Here is an 18883-nt window from a genome sequence, read left to right as displayed (position 1 = left end):
ATATGTTAGATCAAAGATGGAAACTTGAGAGTGGAAGTGGAAGGATGGTGTTTTGCTGCATTGCTTTCCAAACAAGTCATATGGTAGGAGATGGGGATAACCCTTCATCCACAAGATACTGGGGTGGGAGATGTGTAGAATGGGTTTTAATGTGTATGAAGTGGGTGTGTGTTTTGGCTTGGCCACTCCTCTTATTAGGGGAGGTAGGCGAGTAGAAGCACACACTCTCTTCATACACATTGAAACCCATTCAACACATCTCCCATCTCAACACCTTGTGGATGAAGGGTGATTCCCATCCCATACATTACTCATTGGAAGGCAATGCAGCAAAACACTGTGCTTCTACAAAAGGGCTACCCTAACAGCCAGAGATGGTTTACTCCCATCATTTCATTGTATAGTAACTCCTCTGCTTGTAACACTTACAATATCTTTCATGCTTTTCCTACCCTACTCCCTAGATGTTCCTTGTGCATCCAAGGCCACCTCTCCATCCTATTCTTGGTCTTTCTCTAAGTTCCCTTCATACACTTTCCCTTTCCACACCTTTTCCTTATCTTTCCTTATTCACTCTTTCCATATGCCCAGCCTACCTACGTACAACTTGATCTACCCTATTTGACAGTTTTCTCCGTTCCCATTCTCTGCCTTACCTCCACATTTCTTACTCTATCCACTGTTGCAACACATACAATAATTATGTAGCACTTATCTCAAAAACACTATTCTTCCCTCCCACTACCTTATGTTCCAAGTCTATTCCACATGCATCACAGGCACAATAGCTTCTTCATACAACCTTCTCTTTCCACTCATCACCAAACACCCACTTCTAACAACAGTCAGGCATATATTGCTTCCTCCACTCCATAATTTACTCCCCCATTCACAATCTTCCACCTCCTCCAGTTTCTCACCCATGCTCATATTCAACCTGCCACCATCATCACTCCTTATGTATCTCATCACTCCACTTTTGCCCACATCCACTCTCAACTCTCTCCCTACACATCCTAAAACCTAAGTCACCAAATGCTTCAACCCTTCTTTGAACCAGCCAAAAGCACCCACAACCAACAACAGAGCCACCTCCCTTTCCCTCAACCTCAAACCACCAACGCCAAACCCCCTACCTAGTAGTCTCACATTTACCACCATCACTACCCTATCCATACTGAAGTTGAACAACCATGGTGATCTTGCATAACCCTGACATGCCCCACATTCACATTAAACCATTCAACCCCCCCATTCTTGACCCCTACATATGCTCTACTACATGCATCCAGAAACCAAGAAACCAAAATACCCTTACCCCCTTTAGAGTGGCCAAATAGAAGCATACACCCAACCTACACCCATCCAAGGAACCCATTTGACATCCCTTCCCATCCTAGCTCACCATGGATGATGACATTTCTGTTTCCCCATTACACTTGCTCAGATCAGAGGCAATGCAGTAAGACACAGCACCTCCACAGCAGGGCCTGACCACCAAATCTGGTATAGCCCCACTGACTCATTTAATGGTAACCCACCCTCCCTCATCCACTTGCTATATACAAATTAGAAAACGAGAAATTCTTTCAGGCCACACCATTTCTTTATTCATTTACAACCATTCCACCTACCTTTTGCCCTTTCCTTTCCTTCCCCTACAGACATCTCTCTCCCATTCATCCACCTCATTCTTGGTCCTCGTCACAAGTTCCCTCCATCTGCTTCTGCTTTCCCACACTCCTTTTTGTTAGTTTCTCCTTACTCATTCTTTCTGCATGCCCAAACCACCCCAGCAGTCTACCCCATCTATCTAACCCTGTCTATCAGTACCCTTTCCACCTTCACTCTTTACCTCAGTTTTCACTATCCAACCACGTAATCCCCACCCTACTGCTTCTCAAACATGTTTAGGCTCTTCCTCTCTGCCATCTAAAGTTCCTTGTCTCTGCTACGTACAGTGCTGTGGGCACAATCACTCCCTCATATGGTCTTTTCTTTGCGTTAATACCCAAATACCTTTTTCTCATGACATTTTTCATTCCCTCCAGATATTTACCTGTTTCCATAACACTATAATTCACCTTTATCCCTCTATTCCCTACCAAATGTGACCATAAACACTTTAAGGTCTCCATCTCCTCCAGCCTTTCATCCTTTCAACTCTTCTCCAACCCACTGCCATCCTCACCCCTTATACATTTCATTATTTTACTCTTGCCCACATTTACTTTCAGCTTCCCCCTCTCATATACCCTCCCAAACACTGCCACTGCTTCAGTTTATTTCATGATTCAGTTACATGTCCGGTATCATCCACAAACAACCTCCCACTTCACTTAGTAGCTCAAAATCTCTGCCTAACACCCTCTCCACTCCATCCATTTACACATTGAATAACCATGATGACATAACACAACTCTTGGCACAGCCTCACCTTCACTTCAAATCACTCATCCTTTCCATTATGAACCCTTACATAAGCTCTCCTAATCCTGTAAATTTATAATCTCCTCCAACAGACTTCCCCATATCCCATATATCTGCTAAACATCCCATTATGCCTTTTTGTTAACCTAGTCATACACCTCCAAATCCATAAAAGCCCAAAAAGCATCCTTACTCCGTGCCAAAAACTTGATCTATACACTGCTCTCCTCATACCCTGTTCCCCTCCTAATCCTCTCAATTAACAGCCTCCCACAATGTCTTACTAACTGCACTTAAAAGACTGACCCCTCTTAATCTACTAATCACATTTGTCCCCTTTTCCCTTATATTGTGGAACTATACATGCACTCCTCCAGTCCAGTGGAACACTTCCCTTAGACTATTCCAGTATAACATCTTCCTTCTGCTCCTTCCTCATGCCCTACAACTCATTAAAATGCTTTGTACTACCCTCAGTGGATCTCTCCCTATATCATTCATCCATAATACATTCCACAATGCCTCTCCACCAAATCCACTATATTCCCTCCCCCCCCCAAAATAGATAAATTATATATATATATATATATATTATATATATATATATATATATATATATATACACATACATACACATCCTCATAACAGGGAAATTAAATGGGTGAAAGATGGGACATGCCTTGAATGAATGGCCCCTCCTTTATATGGGGGAAAGGGCCTTTTGGTACAGGTATGTATGTACATACACATATCAAAAGGCTTTTTCCCCCATATGTGGAGGTTAGCCAAGTCAAACATACACCCATTTATTTTCCCTCCTATCTTAGCACCTCATGGATGAAGGGTCATCTGTGTCCATTGTCACACTACAGCAAGACAAAACGCTTCCACAGGAGAGCCTCACATCCATAAATGGTTTAACCTTATACATACATACATATACCAACAGCTTTTTCCCCCTTACAAGGGAGGTAGCCAAAGTCAAATGGCATAATTCCCCTCCCACCCATTTCATCCCCACATACTCCACTCCCATTCACCATAACTCTCTTTTCTTGGCTCTTCCTGGATGACAGTCATCCCTACTTCTCACCCATTGCCCTGGGTCAGAAGCAATGCAGCAAGACACAGCGTATCCACAGCAAGGCCACTTCATTTCATCGGCAACCCCTCCTCTCCATCCTCTCAAGTAGAAAATGAGAAAACTGGGAGAAATCCCTTTGGGCTGCATCAAAATATCATTCACACATACTCTCTAACCCCTCCCCATCCCCCACCCACTCCCTTCCATGCATCACACCATCATCCATACATAACCATTCTCCACTCATCCCTATCTTCTCCCTTTCTTCCTCAACAGACATCCCCCTCTTTCTCAATGCCCCTTTTACCCCATCCATCCCTCTCATCCTCAGTCACCTCCTCCTGTTCACTTCATCCACCTTTGCCTTCCACACCTCTTTTACTAGTCTTTCTTAACTCATTCTTTCCATGTGTCCAAACCATCAAAATACTCTTTCATCAACTCCTCCCAATGCCTTTTCCACTCCTGCTCTCCTCCTTACCTCCTTCCTCATTCTGTTCAGCCTAGTAACACACTCCACAGGCCTACTAACATACTCCACAGGCATTTCATCTTACATACATACATATACAAAAGGCTTTTTTCCCCCTTACAAGGGAGGAAGCCAAAAAGAAAAAGGCATAAAAACCATTCCCACCCATTCCATCCCTAAAAACACTCCACTCCCCTCCACCCTCTCTCTTATCTTGGCACCTACTGGATGACGGGTCATTCCTGCATCTTGTCCACTGCCCTGGGTCAGAGACAATGTCGCAAGACACAGCACATCCACAGCAAGGCTACTTCATTAAATTGGCAACCCCCCCCCCCTCTCCATCCCTTCATGCAGAAAAGGAGAAGATGGGGAGAAATCCCTCCAGGCTGTGTCATATTTTTCTCGCACATATTACCTCACCCCCCATCCCCACCTCATGCATCACAACATCATCCATATACAACCATTCTCCATTCACCCCTATCTTCTGTCCTCTCCCTTCCTTCCTCAACAAACATTCATCTTAAACACATTTAAACTTCCTCTCTTATGTTCCATGTTTCTGCTGCATGCAATACTGTCAGCACAATCACCCTCTTTGCATCCATTCCCAAATGTCTATTTCTCATTACACTTTTTCATGCCCTAAGGCATTTACTTGCTTCTCTCATTCTACATTCTACTTCCACCTCCATTCACTTTCCCACCACATGCACCCCAAAGTATCTAAAGTAATCCACTTTCTCCAGCCTCTCTTCCCTACTACTCAGTTCTAATTTGCTGCCATTCTCTCCCTCTGTACACCTCATCACCTTACTTTTACCCACACATAGCTTCAACTTCCTCCTCACACACCTTCACAAACTCCATCACTAACTCCCTTAATCCCTCCTCTGATCCTGTTACAAATGCAGTGTTGTCATCAAACAACTGGCTCATCTCCCATTTTTCTCCATTTTCTTTAACCATCTCCATGCACTTCCTGCACCACCCCATCCATGTACATATTGAACACCCATGGTGAAATGACACATCCCTGGCGAAATCCTACTTTTAACTCAAACCACTCACTCTCTCCATTTCTAATTTTAGGTCTCTACTGCTATCATAAGAACTCGTGACTACTCTATATATCTGCAAAACCTCCCACAGTGTCTTCCTGTATATCCTGTCATAAGCCTTTTCAAAATCCATAAAAGATCTCCCCCCAAAAAAAAATCCTTCTCCTTTTCTAAAACTTTCTCACATATGTCTTCCCACAAAAATCTGATCCATGCAACCCACCCCTACCTTTCCTAAACCCACACTGTTCCTCACCAATTACTCCCTCTGTTCCTCTCCTAATCCTCTCAATCAAAATCCTCCCATAAGCCTTCCCAAGTACACTCAACTGATCCATGTCATTTCCTTGTCCATGTAAACCACTCCCTATTCACTCGTACTTTTTATTTCCCATCCACTCCTACTTTTTGCATTCTTTTTCCCTTGGTCAATTCACCCCATCCACCTCAAATTCATTCCATCAATTTCTGCTTTTCACTCTTTTCTTACTAGTCCTTCCTCATTCCTTCCATTTGCCCAAACCATTTCTGCATTCTGATCAGTACTAGAATGAATACATAGACAAAAATAAATTGAGAAATATTTTTATGCAAAATAAAATCATTACCCTATTATAATGACAAACAACAAATCTATAGTAATCAATGACATTGTATGTATGTCAGTCAATAATTTTCAATAAAGATCATTCCATGTTTGCTTGCTGAAAGCACAGAAACAAAGGTTAACATCATTTGTTTTCAAATCCTGAGCAGACTTTATTCATACCACCATATTAAGCTTACATTTATTTATTTATATTTTTACATAGTACTAACCAAAATTTGTCTAAATTTGTTAAGCAACATAGACAGAACACATAAATCTTGATCAGCAATTTCTTCCCCCTAATAGCACCTTAAATCAAATCTCTGTTCCTCATTATAGAAAGATATGTTCACAGCTGCAGTCATCTGATGGTAGATGACCATCATCAATAGCCTAGAGTCAACTATCACTCTATTACTATAATATTACACAACCTAAAACTTTTTCAGTAAATTTCTGCTTACTATGTCAGGAGACAAACCTAGATTGTTAAGATTAATTTCAGCACTAATAGAAAAAATACACACCACTTTATATAAGTACCTTTAATAAAACATGTTTAATAGGAGGGAAAAACAACTGAAACAGTATAACAGGCCTGATGTTCATTTATTTGACATATTCTAACGAGTGATGAATCAATCCACATATTGTCTGTACATCCGGGGTTACGACACAGTGTTCTTTACCTGACAAAATAACAAACCATCAATTCAAGTTGTTCTATTTCTCTAATTACTGGTACCTGGGCAAAGTCAGACCCATGAAGCATACACAGCCCAATTCATTTTGTCTGAATCTCCATTTCCACTATTTTGGTGCACAACTACGATCATCAATATCTTTTGTCTTAACTTTGGTATCATCATTTCAACATCACACTTAACATATGCCAACTTATTTCCAGCTGACAGCTATGATTATATCTTCCTTTGAACACAAACAGTTCTGCTTATAAAAGTCAATACGAAGATACAAATTCTTTTAAATATCTTTCAGTCAAATTTCTTTGCTACATGAGGCAATGCAACTGCTTAGTTTGAGATATCAGGTAATAATATGTAGCACTTCTACTTTATGCATCCATTAATGATGAATATACAAGACTTGCAATTAATGTATGGGATAATGATGAATATGTAGAACTTGTGTGTAATGTATCAGGTAACAAAATTTACGTTTCCAAGTCATTCTACTCAAGCATTTTAACCATTAATGTACATAGCTGATATCAAATAAAACAATATTAGTTAATATGTAGGAGTATATGCTAATCATCCATGTACAAGAATCACAATCTAAAAACATATACAAGTTTTGTGTACAGTCATCCTTATAGCATTGCTTTAACTGCTAATATAAACTCAGCAGCCAAAGCTGTGGTAATCCCTGTGCTTCTTCAACTCTCCCAGCCCCTCTTCCTTGTTATTCCTTTCCCTCCCACAGTTCTTGCTCATTAGCTCTTCCCCTCCTCTTTCCATCCCATTCCTCCTCTTCTCTTCTTCCCCAGTCCATCCACCCGACTCCTCTTTTGCTCACAGACTAGTCTTCTTCTGTCACAACTTGGCCTTTTCCTTCATCTCCATGACTTTAATTCAAGCCTACCAAATATAACCTTCCTCCTCCCTCCATGCCTGTTTCTCATTTACTGGTACATTATTTATTTAGTTTTTTGTATTTTTATTTTTGTTGTTTTTTTGTTGTTGTTTTTTTTGTTTATATTTTTTTATTTTTTCCCACCTTCTGCTACTGTTGCTGCTGCCTCGGACCTCAAAAAACACCAATACCAACCAGGACCTTTAACTGACCTTTGCATGTAAAACAAATTACAAGAATAAATGATAAATAAAGATGAATTAGCAAATAAATGACTAGTCATAAACTCTACAGCCCTGACATCCTCAAATTACAAAAAATAATTGCTATTAACAAAACACTGATGAAATTGAGTAAAGTTATGACTGCTCAACCTAAAAAAAAATAATAATAAAAAAATAAAATAAATAAAATAAATAAATAAATAAATAAACAAAAGAAAGAAAAAAGAAAAAAAGAAAAAAAGAAAAAAAAAGAGCAAAATTAGGTTTTTATTAAATAAAACCTTCTACTTTTCTCTCCTTTATTGTCTCGATTTACATTATGTGAACAGAAAGTAATGAAGATAATGATTATATTAATGTTCATTACTTTTTTTTCTTTTTCTTTTTTTAATCTATTTTTTTTATATTTTTTTTTATTATTTTTTTTTAACATCCCAGACTGGTTGGAGTCTTGATACACAACCCCACACTGGTGCTGAGGCAGCGAACAGATGCCTACACGCCCCGCACACACAACGAGGAGGAGGAGGAATAGAAGGAAAAGGAGGAGAAACAGAAGGAAGACAAGAAGGAATAGAAGGAAGGCAAGGAGGAATAGAAGGAAGAGGATGCAGTGGAGGACAAGAAGGGCTTGAAAGAAGTAATAGCAAGAGAGGAGAGAGTGGAGTAGGGAGGGATGAGGTAAGTGCCAGAACAAGCTGACACTGTACAAACAGAAGGAACTAAGCGGGTAGAGGTTAAGGGCAGTGGTTGTGTAAATAAGTACAAAGCAGCCAACACAGGTGAGAAGGGGCAAGAAGAGATAGCAAACTGAGGACAGCCTGGCAAATGCTTGGGCTTCCCCTTTATATACACTCACACACACACACACATATACACACCTACTGTACACATATCCACACTAAACATGCACACAGGACACAGATGAAGTGTAGCAGTCAAACCCACCTACCACACAACACCTGTAATAACAGATGTTGTCGTCAAGCAAATTATGGTGGTAGTGGTGGTTGTAGTAGTGGTACTTAAGTCAGTTATAGAAATATTAACAGTACTAGCAATCAAAAGTAGCAAAAGAAGTGCAGAAGTTGCAACAGTAATTGCACTCATGTAAGTAATGACAGTCAAAGTTATGATTTCAATGATGATGGCTTGTGGTGGTGGTGGTGGTGGTGATGGGAAGTGAAGATGATGATTATGGCAGTAAAGGTGGTGGTGGCGGTGGTAGATGGTTAAGGTTACTGGCGTGCCACCATTGTGCTACACAGCCCAGCCCACTTATGCTTCCTACCAAGAACAAGTCTGCAGTAGAGACAACACTGCACAAAACCTAATGCAATAAAAGGAACCGAATCCAATCACACAAAAATAATTTACAAAATACAAGGTGGGAAAGAAGTAGACCTTTATTAATGACAAAATTAATAATGTCTACCTATTTCTAAAAGTTACCCTTGGTCTCCGGCAAGAGAGATCTGGGGCAATAGACTGATTTATGGAAAGTTGAAATAACTTATTCCTGATATCTGCATGAGTAATATTATAGAGAAAAAGAACAAATTGAATAAAATATCCAATTTAATGAAAGAAAATTAAAATAAATCACAAATGAAGTCTGGGCAAATAATTTGCCCACTCTAGCATTTTCATCAAGGCAGTACGTCAAATTGGGACCAAGATGAAACAATCCCTGCCTTAACCAGGGAGAAATCAAGTTTAAACACTACCCCAGATATGATTCTACATCCTCCCAACAAGAGTGATGAAGCCCACAAGTGTGACGAGATGATAATGAACATAGTAGACTTTAAAAAAAAAAGTGACAATCAAACTTACTGAAAAAATGTGACAATCAAACTTACTGAAGAGTTTGCAGTGGTGAACTGGTGGTAGGAGTGAAAAAGAAGGGTGAGGTGGCAAAGATGTGGTAGTAATGAAATTACCATGTAAGAAGCAGGAAGATGCTGTTGGCAAGGTAAAATGTACCACAGTGAAGAGTGTGACTCATTATATCTTGGCTACTACTAAGGAACTCACATGGATGGGGTGGGGAGCAGACTGTCCAGACATTTGTATGTGTGCAGTCTGGCACATGCAATACTGGGAAGGACCAACTGCAACGTGCAACTAAACGATATGACAGGACACTTGTCAATGCAAGTTTGAAGAATCACGGGTGCCTGTGGGGATGGGAAGGTGCAAGGAGAGCCAGTACTTAAGGAGCCAGGTAAAGTCAGAGTAAGGACACAGTAGTTGCTGAAGGTTGTCACAGTACTGGTGTAAGTAGTAGTTGCAGTACTGGCATAAGTAGTAGCAATAGTAGTAGTACAGTTGTAGTCACAGTAGTAGTAGGAATAGAAGTAGTAGTATTGGAAGTATTAGTAAGAGAAGTAGAAGTAGTAATAGTAATAGTAATAGTATAGTAGTAGTATAGCAGTAGTAGTATTTGGTTAATATGGTATGGAGGTAAGGTGTAGGGAAGAGTACACAGCACTCTGCAGCAAGTGTATGTACACGCACAGCTAAAATTTACAAACATTCAAGGCAGAAGTAGAGCAAGTGGCCGAGGCTATTCTACGTACGTGTGTCAAACCCACACTTGGACGAGTCAGTACACCCAAGGGTCTATGTCCTTGCAAAGCTATGCAATAAGTAGAACCTTAACAGTCATGACACACTAGAGATAAAATGTACACTGTGTACAAAGGCTATCCACATGTACACACTAGAGACTTTGTGCAAGCCTGTTCCTGCCCAATACAGTTTGATCAACTTGGGGGAGACACTAGGAGGGAGAGAGGATGAGGAGGGGAGGATGAGGAGGGTGTGAGAGGAGACATATGGGGAGGACAAGGTGGAAGAGGAGTCAGGATGGAGAAAAAAAGAATAGTGTATTACAAAAGACAAATAATAAAGAGTAAGACAGAGCAATAAAGCTGAAGAGCACAAGAAGGAAGTGGAAATAGTAAAAGGATAGATGGGAGAAGGATACAACTGATGGACATGGAAAATAGGTTACATAACAACAGGAGGGGAAAAAGAGTGGGTGGCAAAAGAACAAAATGAGGAAAAGAGGAATGAGAAATGGGAGGCTACGTAATACAAGTGAGACAACAGGAGAGCAACTGGGTTGCAAAATGGAGGGGTGAGAAAAGATGTACATGAGAAGAGGAGAATGGGGGAAAGAGGTAATGAGGTGGAAGAGAATATGAGGAAGAGGAGATAAGGAGCTGAAAGGAGAGGAGGGCAGCAAGTCTCCCACACTTGGCACTTGGCAACCTGCAGTTGCCGCTCTTTGTCCTGAGCACAGTGCCATTTCACCACCATATCTTCCTCTAATGCAGTATAACACAAGGCCAGTGCTTGGGCTCCTTTAAGAGTCCTTGAGTAGCGATATGCAGGTGACAGGTTCATAACAAGAGCACACATGCACAACTGACTGACACACAAGCGCATCTCCTTCATGTGCTTACACAGAATTCCCTTTGTGTACGTCTTCCAAAGTTCCGATCCCTGCACTGACTAATGTACCAGTTTGTCACTTGTTGCTTCCTTCTGGACTCCTAATATTCATACACAAGAATGTTAAACGCACACAATTAGGTGTAAGACTGACAGATGTCCTTTCCTTTGGCTGCCTGGGACTGCATGCTGGCCCGTTAGCTGCTTTGGCTCTTGAAGCTGCCATCATCTGTCAGATGATGTCTTCTGTCAGCTACTGCCATCACCCACCAGCTGCTGCTTTCTTGTTTTTGTCAGCTGCCGCAGTCTTGTCAGGTGGTCCTCCTCGTGACCAGCTAGCAGCACCAGCTGTGGTCAGAACTGACTTGGTGTCCTGATCTTTGGCCTGAGGGGTCCTTCGGGAGCAAGTGGTCAGCATTGTCCACCGTCCCTCTTAGCAACTTCTTCACACACAAAACAAAGTCCAGGGTGCAATTGATCAAAAGCTGCTTTAGAAGGAAGATGGGAGCCCACCTGTTGCTAGGGCTAGAAAGACATGAATGCACTTCTTGCACCAAACCTTTCAAACCTACACACAGCATCAAAGCACCAGCAGCAGCAGCAGCAGCATCAGCAGCAGTAGCAATACTAAAAAAAAATAAAAAAAAAATTTGCAGTGGAGGTGGCGGCAGCAGCAGCAGCAGCAGCTGTGGTAGATTGAGGTGACAAGATTGGCTGGCAATGACACTACCACCTGGTACACAAACTAGACTACAAAACAGTGAGACGCAGCTAAGTCTTCAATATCCACAGTGGGATAGTGACTAGACATTACCAAATGTAGTCTTGTTCCTCTTGATAGCTACAAAAGTACACACATACATAAAAGTATACTGCAAATTAGCTCTACACATCTTTATGGGAAGTGGCTCAACATTAATGCATTCAGTCAGATTATCACTGGGAAAATAATGAAAAAAATAAATAAATAAATAAATAAAAAAAATATATAAATAAAAAAAAATAATAATAATTATGCAAAAAAAGAAGACAGAAAAAAAGTGAAAAAGACTGGCTTGGTGAAGCAAATCACTATACATAATGAGATGGTGTGACCTAAACATGGCAGTCCCCAGCATAGAGTCTTTTGTATTGAGGTTTGGAATGGACATCACTTGTCCGTTCATAGCATTGGCCAGCCTGGAGGGCACAGTGGCCTCACCTCCACTGTACACACACACAGCAACCCTGCCTGCTTGCACACGGATGCATGCAAGTGCAGACATAACACATACACCAGCACATGCACACATGTACATACACTCTCACCCTTTACTGCCCAGGTGTTCCTCTAGGCTGAATAAAATCGTCTAGCGTTGGCCAGGATAAAACCCTAAAAGATGCCCAATTTGTCCTTTTAAGCAGTAAAGGGCTAAGTTCAACTATTATACAGCAAACCCATTGGGACGACTGGCAGTTGTAGTGAGGCAGCCAACCACAGTATGGAGGATTGGGCAACTACATCTTGGCTAACAGGATTGGATTGCCATGGCTAGCTGGACTACCATGCCATTACTAGCATAACTAGCTTCTCATGAACTGCACACTAGTATGTCATAGTTGGCATGACTAGCATGCAACAACTAGTATGGCTAGCATAACAGAGCTAGTATAGGTCTCAGGACTAGCATACCATGACTGATGTGCCATGGCTAACATGACTAGCATGCATGGCTAGTATAACTAGTATGACCAGCATACATGGCTTGTGCATGCAAGCAAGGCATGGTTCAAAGGGTGGGACTAAGAGCTATACCAAGGGTAGGCAACGGTCAGCAACAGTCAGCGTGGATGAGGCTGGTAAGCCAATTGGGGAGGAGGTGGGCAAGTGTATGTGCAAGGTGGAAGTTAGGTTCAATGCAAGGGGTGCCCGTGTGTGTGTGCTCAATACTTTCAGGTTGACTGAGGGGTGTTCGTGTGTACACTGAGCAGTTTGGGTGGAGGGGAGCCAGTGTGTATGTGTGCATTGAGTAGTTTGGGTTCAAGGTTTTCTAGTGTGTGCACTGAATTGTTGAGGGTTTGAGGGCTGAGTGGAGGCCTGGCCTAGCACCACGGCATTACAACACAAAAGCCCCATGGCCAAACAAAGCCTCCATGCCCTTCTTCTTCAAGGTTCCTTGCTGTCCACACTCACTCCCACAAGGACAAGTCAATCAACACGTAAACCGTTTGGTGACCTTGCATAGGACACTTGATTCTCCACGACCCTGTCTGTTAGAGTGCAACAAATAGCAGTTGTCCCTTAGTTTGCCCCAAATGCTGACCATCTATACTAAGGTAACTCATGTACAAATGTTCGACCTCCACCCAGGCCAAAGTTGCCGGAGAGCGTGGAGGATCACCACACGTAAAAATGACTTAGTTATTCCATTCATGACACTTGACACTTGTTAGGCTGAGGCAGCCACATTGTCACATGACAGGCAGCTGTTGGTCCAAAACACAGCTGCTTTGCTATCAGTCCTCTTGTTTCCCTGCTGCTGCAACTGGTCCTACTGCTACTCCCACTGCTGCTCTACCTTCTACTGCTGTTCTTCTGCCTGCTGCTGCTGCTTGTGGTTGAGTTCAAGGGCATGCAGCCTTTTCCACAGCTCATCCCGTTCTCGTTCACGTTTCTTCTCCCTGCAAAGGATCAGTTTGTGTTAGGACTAGTAAACTTTAAATACATCTGAACAAAAGGTTGTAATTATAAAGTGGGGAAACTCACACCCCCACAGAGGCTGGCAACAGTCCCCTATCCACCCCAACAGCTCTCTCTAGGAAGAAACTTTGGACTGCTTCTCATCTGTGTTGTATAGGTGTGGGACTGTTTCTACACCACTGGCTACAGGTAGCAGGAGGGGAGCAGTCATTGAATGTCAACTTTCTGTGTGTGAAAAGGTGTAAAAAGTGTAGGTTAAGTTGATAGTTTGAAAGAGATCTTGGGCCCAGTCTGAAAGGTGAGTGTCAGCCTCAAGACTATACCACCTGATGAAGGCAAGGGGGTTAACAGGTTGTGAAATTTGGCAGCTCTAATGTCCTTTTTGTATGTTCCCATCATTGGTCCCACTAAAAGTTGTAACTAATACCTATGAGTTGGATGTTTATATCTATCACACATATATATCTATAGCAGTAATTCCTAACCGTATGATGACTCCACAACCCCAATAGATTACCCAATATGGTTCCATACTCCCTTCACCTGCCTCAAAATATCAAAATAATCATCACCATTCCTATCAGTTGCCAGTATGACTTCCAAATATGTCAATAGTTTGAATTTACTGTACTATAGATATGAATAGTTAGGAATACAACATAAAAACAAAATCATAAGCATTGATAGCTTTATCATATTTACTTACAAGAAAAAAAAAATTATAATAATAAATGACAACCATACAAACAGTTACAACTCTGCAACACAACAAAGACTCTTACTAATCTGGTGAGATATTTGATGTTGTTTTTGTGTAATCAGAGCAGGGAATTGGGGTACAGTTACTGATGTTCGTGTATGGTTCAAGTATAAATCGATACATTATACAGTGAGTCCTCCTTATACGGTAATCCTTTATCTGGTAAACTCAGAGTTACACTAGTTGGTAATTACTACCCTCGATTCTATTTACGGTAAGAAAAATTCACAGATATGGTATCCGCTTGTGTTTTGGAGGTAGAATTAGATATTTTAAAGAGGAAAGAGCACGGAGAAGGTATGTCTGCCATAAGTCGAAACTTGGGTTCGGTATATGGTAATTTCAATTTGCGGTAAGGTTTTCAGGAACGCATATGCACCGTATAATGAGGACTTACTGTATAAAATAAATACCCAGAGACCGAGTCCTTTACCCCCAGTATTTGGTTCCCATATCCCCATTTAAGAATCCCTGATCTATGGATATTGGGTAACAACCCATCAACCAGACAAACTAGTTTTATAGATTGCAACCAGCTTTCCTTTCATCTTTTGTTTTATCATTTCATTTTTGATCATATAATTTCATGATTTTTTTTTTTTTTTTTTTTTTAACCTGAGTTGATGCACTGTTAAATACAACTAAGGTGTATGGGTCTACTGGGAGTACAGAGGAACCAGTTAACAACTGCCGGGTAATTGCAGATATAGCATGCTATTAGGAAAAAATAAGTAAAAAAATAAATATATAAATAAATAAAGTAAAATAAAATAAAATAACCAATCAAATTTACCTTTGCCTCTCTGCTTTATATGATGCTGTGAGGTCATCAAAGAGTTTGCTGTTCATTTCCATAAAGGTCTTGAGCACATTGTAAACAAGAGCCACAATGGTCTGGTTCCAGTGCTCCTGAAAACATAACAAAACATAAGGGTTGTACACTTTGCATTTTGATCTGCTCTTCTACAATGTTCCTAGCAAGAGTTACTTGCAAAATCTCAAACCATCATGACAGTTTTTTAAATCATTTACATTCTTGTATCTCTCACTTACCTGTCTAATAACAAGCAAAATGTTTCATCTACTAAAGGCTATATGTCTATTGAAGAAGCAGAAGAAGACAGACAACAAAGAAGAAGAAGAATCTTACCTTACAGCATTCTCTGCTTTCATTCCTATTACCCCAATAGCAAAATTCTCAACTTTGATTCTCAATTGTCTACTCATGTGTGTACTAGATGTAGATTTTTCCTTGGTCACCCCATTTATATAGAGGAAAGAGCCTTGCCTACCAACTTCCTCCTTAGTCCCTCATAACTAAAATCCTCAGTGTATACTTACATTATTAAATTTCTCTCTTCAGTCCCTAATTAATTAGTTCACCTCCTCAGTACCCAACTAATCAGTTCACCTCCTTAGTACCTAATAAATCCTCATTAGTCCTAACCCGCTTTCTTTCCATCACCTTTACTCCATACATAAAAAATGACATAGTACCAACAATTTTGTCTCACCTTGCTGATACGGTAGAGTGCTGGGAACATAATGGGCAGAATAACATTAGAGTTCTCTTCAATGAGACTCATAATGTACTCATTGTTCCAAAAATACAAGGCTCGTTCAGCAACCTGTAAAGACATTCAATTCATAATCAAAGGTCTAAATATATTTTCAAAGTGAAACCATATACATACATATATACCAAGGGTTTTTTCCCCCTTACAAGGGAGGTAGCCAAAGTCAAAGGCATACTGTATATCCCCTCCAACCTATTTCATCCCAACATATTCCACTCCCATTCACCACCCCTCCCCTCTTTTCTTGGCTCCTCCTAGATGATGGGTCATCCCTGCATCTCTACTCCTCTGGGTCAGAAGCAATGCAGCAAGACACAGTATATCCACAGCAAGGCTGCTTCATTTAATCAGTGACATCCCCATGTACATATACAGTACTGGAAAATTATTATGGATTTTTCAGTAAACTAGAATTTTTTAAGTTTGAAAGCTGGTAAGTCCCAATATTAAGGAAAATGTATAGTCAATGTTATTTATATGAAGTCTTTAGTGAATAAAATTAATCATATTACATTTTGGCAACACTTCCAGTCCTGAGTGGATAGCTATGAACATTTTAATGCATATAGCCAGCTCTGACTTAGACTGACTGCCACTTTATTGTGTCCATGGACTTGGTTTGGTGAGGAAGTATTCAGCAATTTTCTTGTTTAACTATTTTCTTTTACATTCCAACTTTAATACATTCTTTTCTCCAGATTCTTTGTATCAGTATTGTCCAAGTTGTTTATGTACATAATGAAAAATAAGGGACCCAAAACCAGGCTTTGGGAAACTCTACTAGAAACATACATACATACATATTATACTAATGACCCACTTTTGGAGAAGAATAGACAAAAGTAAAAATATCCATATATTTTTATCACTGTCTGTGATCCCCTCATATCGGTAATCATTTGTTTTAAGAAATTATCCTGCACCACATCTAAGAAATTTTGTGCTTCCTGATCTCCTACTAAAATTTCCCAATCAATGTTTCTATAATTAAAATCTCCCATGATCACAATGTTTTCGTACTGGGATGCCATATGAATTTCATGAATCAGGGAATCAGTCTGCTTCATGCTGAGGTTAGGAGGTTTATATAGGATGCCAATAAGTTTATCATTCTTGCCTATAATCTCCACCCAAATAAATTTTGTACTATCCTCTTCCTTAATCAAACTGTTGGTAATACAGTTTATTGTAGTTTTAATGAAAAATGCTACTCCTCCTACACTCCTGCCAACCCTGTCCTCATGAAAAAATGTATATCCTTCTATCTTGACTTCTGGAAGGAAATGTCTATCAGCCATATTGATCCAGGATTCAGTGTTAGATATATAAAATTTCTCTATGCATGCTTTCCTTGCAGCAAATAAATTTTATTATGCTTTACTGTTTGTATAGTAAACTTTCAGTTTATCTTCCCTCCACCTGATTAGGTGATTCTTTCACAGTCACTCTTTGAGCTGTTTCTATTGCCTAAACTATATTCCAATACGTCCCCACCCCCCGACTCCCACATAATCTACCTAAAAAAACCTGTGGGCAGGATGCCTACTTCTCACTCTAGGGATTCAGCAAGGAGCCAAAACCCTTTAGGTGACAAGTGCACCCCATCCCTTGTATATGGATGATTCTTACCATAAAAGCAATCCCAGTGGTCGACAAAGGCCCATCCATTAGCCTTACAATGTTTTGCCAGCCTGCAATTCATCAGATTAGCCCTGGAATGCCACGTAAAACAGGAACCCCTCCCTTTATCCTAATCTTATTTAGCACATCCTGGAACCGTGCAAACAATTGCTCACTCCCTAATCTACCTATGTCATCCCCCTCCCCAGCACTCAAGCTTCCCTGTCTTTAACATCACCTATCTCTGCCACAGGGAAACACACCTGGGTTCTATGCTTCCTATCTTTGTCACAGAATGCCCTATCTAAATACCTCACCTGGCTATCCCCTACAACCAAAATCTTAGGTGTAGTCAACAAGTCACCTCTTTCTCTCCTTTGTTCCAGTCAGTAATTCTAGTTTTGACAATCTCTCTTTATATGACAGTTTTGAAAGTGTTGGGGACATCTTCATATTTGTTCTCTGGATTCTCTCAATTTTCCTTATATTCTTTTTGGTATTGAGTGACCATAGTATTACTGCGTACTACAATTTTGACCTTATCAGTGTGACTAGTATTTTCTTTACCATTTCTTTGTCCAAGTAAGTAAAAGCCACTTTTATTGATCTTGGCAATTAGTAGGTTTCTCCGACAATTTTGTCTTCTTGTTTATCAGGGGACATGTCCTTTGTGATGATTACTCCCTGGTCTTTTTCAGATCCCACTTTACTTCCTTTACACCAATTTTATATTGTCCTATCCTTTTTTTACTTTGTCCAAATTCCATTATGTTACATTTCTTAATGTTGAAGTCCACTTCCCACTTCTGACTCCATTCCCAAACCCTACTCAAATTTCTCTGCTTTGAATCACAATCCATTTCAGTACTCGCTTTCTTCAACAGTTTTACTTCATCTGCGAAAAAGCTCACATAACATTTCACACCCTCATCCATGTTATTCACATAAATGGCAAACATTATTGGAGCCAATACTGATCCTTGTGGAACTCCACTAATTACCTCTTCCATAGAACTCTTATCTCTAAGCACTCCTCTCATTTTTCTTTCATGCAAGAAATCTTCCATCCATTTCAGTAGTTTACCTTGTATCCCTCCTATGATTTTCATTTTTTTTAATAGTTTTTTGGGTGGTACTTTGTCAAAAGCTTTTTGTAGGTCAAGGAAAGCACAATCAGCCCATCCATCCCTTTCCTGTATTATATCTAGTAGTCTTGAGTAAAAACAGATCAAATTTGTGGCACATGGTCTTCCCTGTCTAAATCCAAATTGTCTTAGATTTAGTATATTGTTCTCCAGATGTTTTATCCATCTACTTTGTATAAC

At 40.3% G+C, this 18883-nt stretch overlaps 1 protein-coding gene across 1 annotated transcript in view; it reads right to left on the bottom strand.

Moving 5' to 3' along the window:
* Positions 1-5826: 5826 nt before the first annotated feature.
* The window catches only part of wdb (serine/threonine-protein phosphatase regulatory subunit widerborst), a 67127-nt gene continuing 54070 nt past the window's right edge, over positions 5827-18883 (bottom strand). The window contains exons 8-10 of the mRNA XM_076187930.1: positions 15876-15989; positions 15155-15270; positions 5827-13582 (exon numbers count right to left, since the gene is read on the bottom strand). Of these exons, the coding sequence (XP_076044045.1) occupies positions 13483-13582; positions 15155-15270; positions 15876-15989 (330 nt within the window). The 3' untranslated portion in view covers positions 5827-13482. The remainder of the gene's footprint in view (positions 13583-15154; positions 15271-15875; positions 15990-18883) is intronic.

The sequence above is a fragment of the Oratosquilla oratoria genome, chromosome 7, assembly GCF_046742065.1.
Source record: "Oratosquilla oratoria isolate Oo_2021 chromosome 7, ASM4674206v1, whole genome shotgun sequence".
NCBI lineage: Eukaryota > Metazoa > Arthropoda > Malacostraca > Stomatopoda > Squillidae > Oratosquilla > Oratosquilla oratoria.
This window is presented reverse-complemented; position numbering and strand designations above follow the sequence as displayed.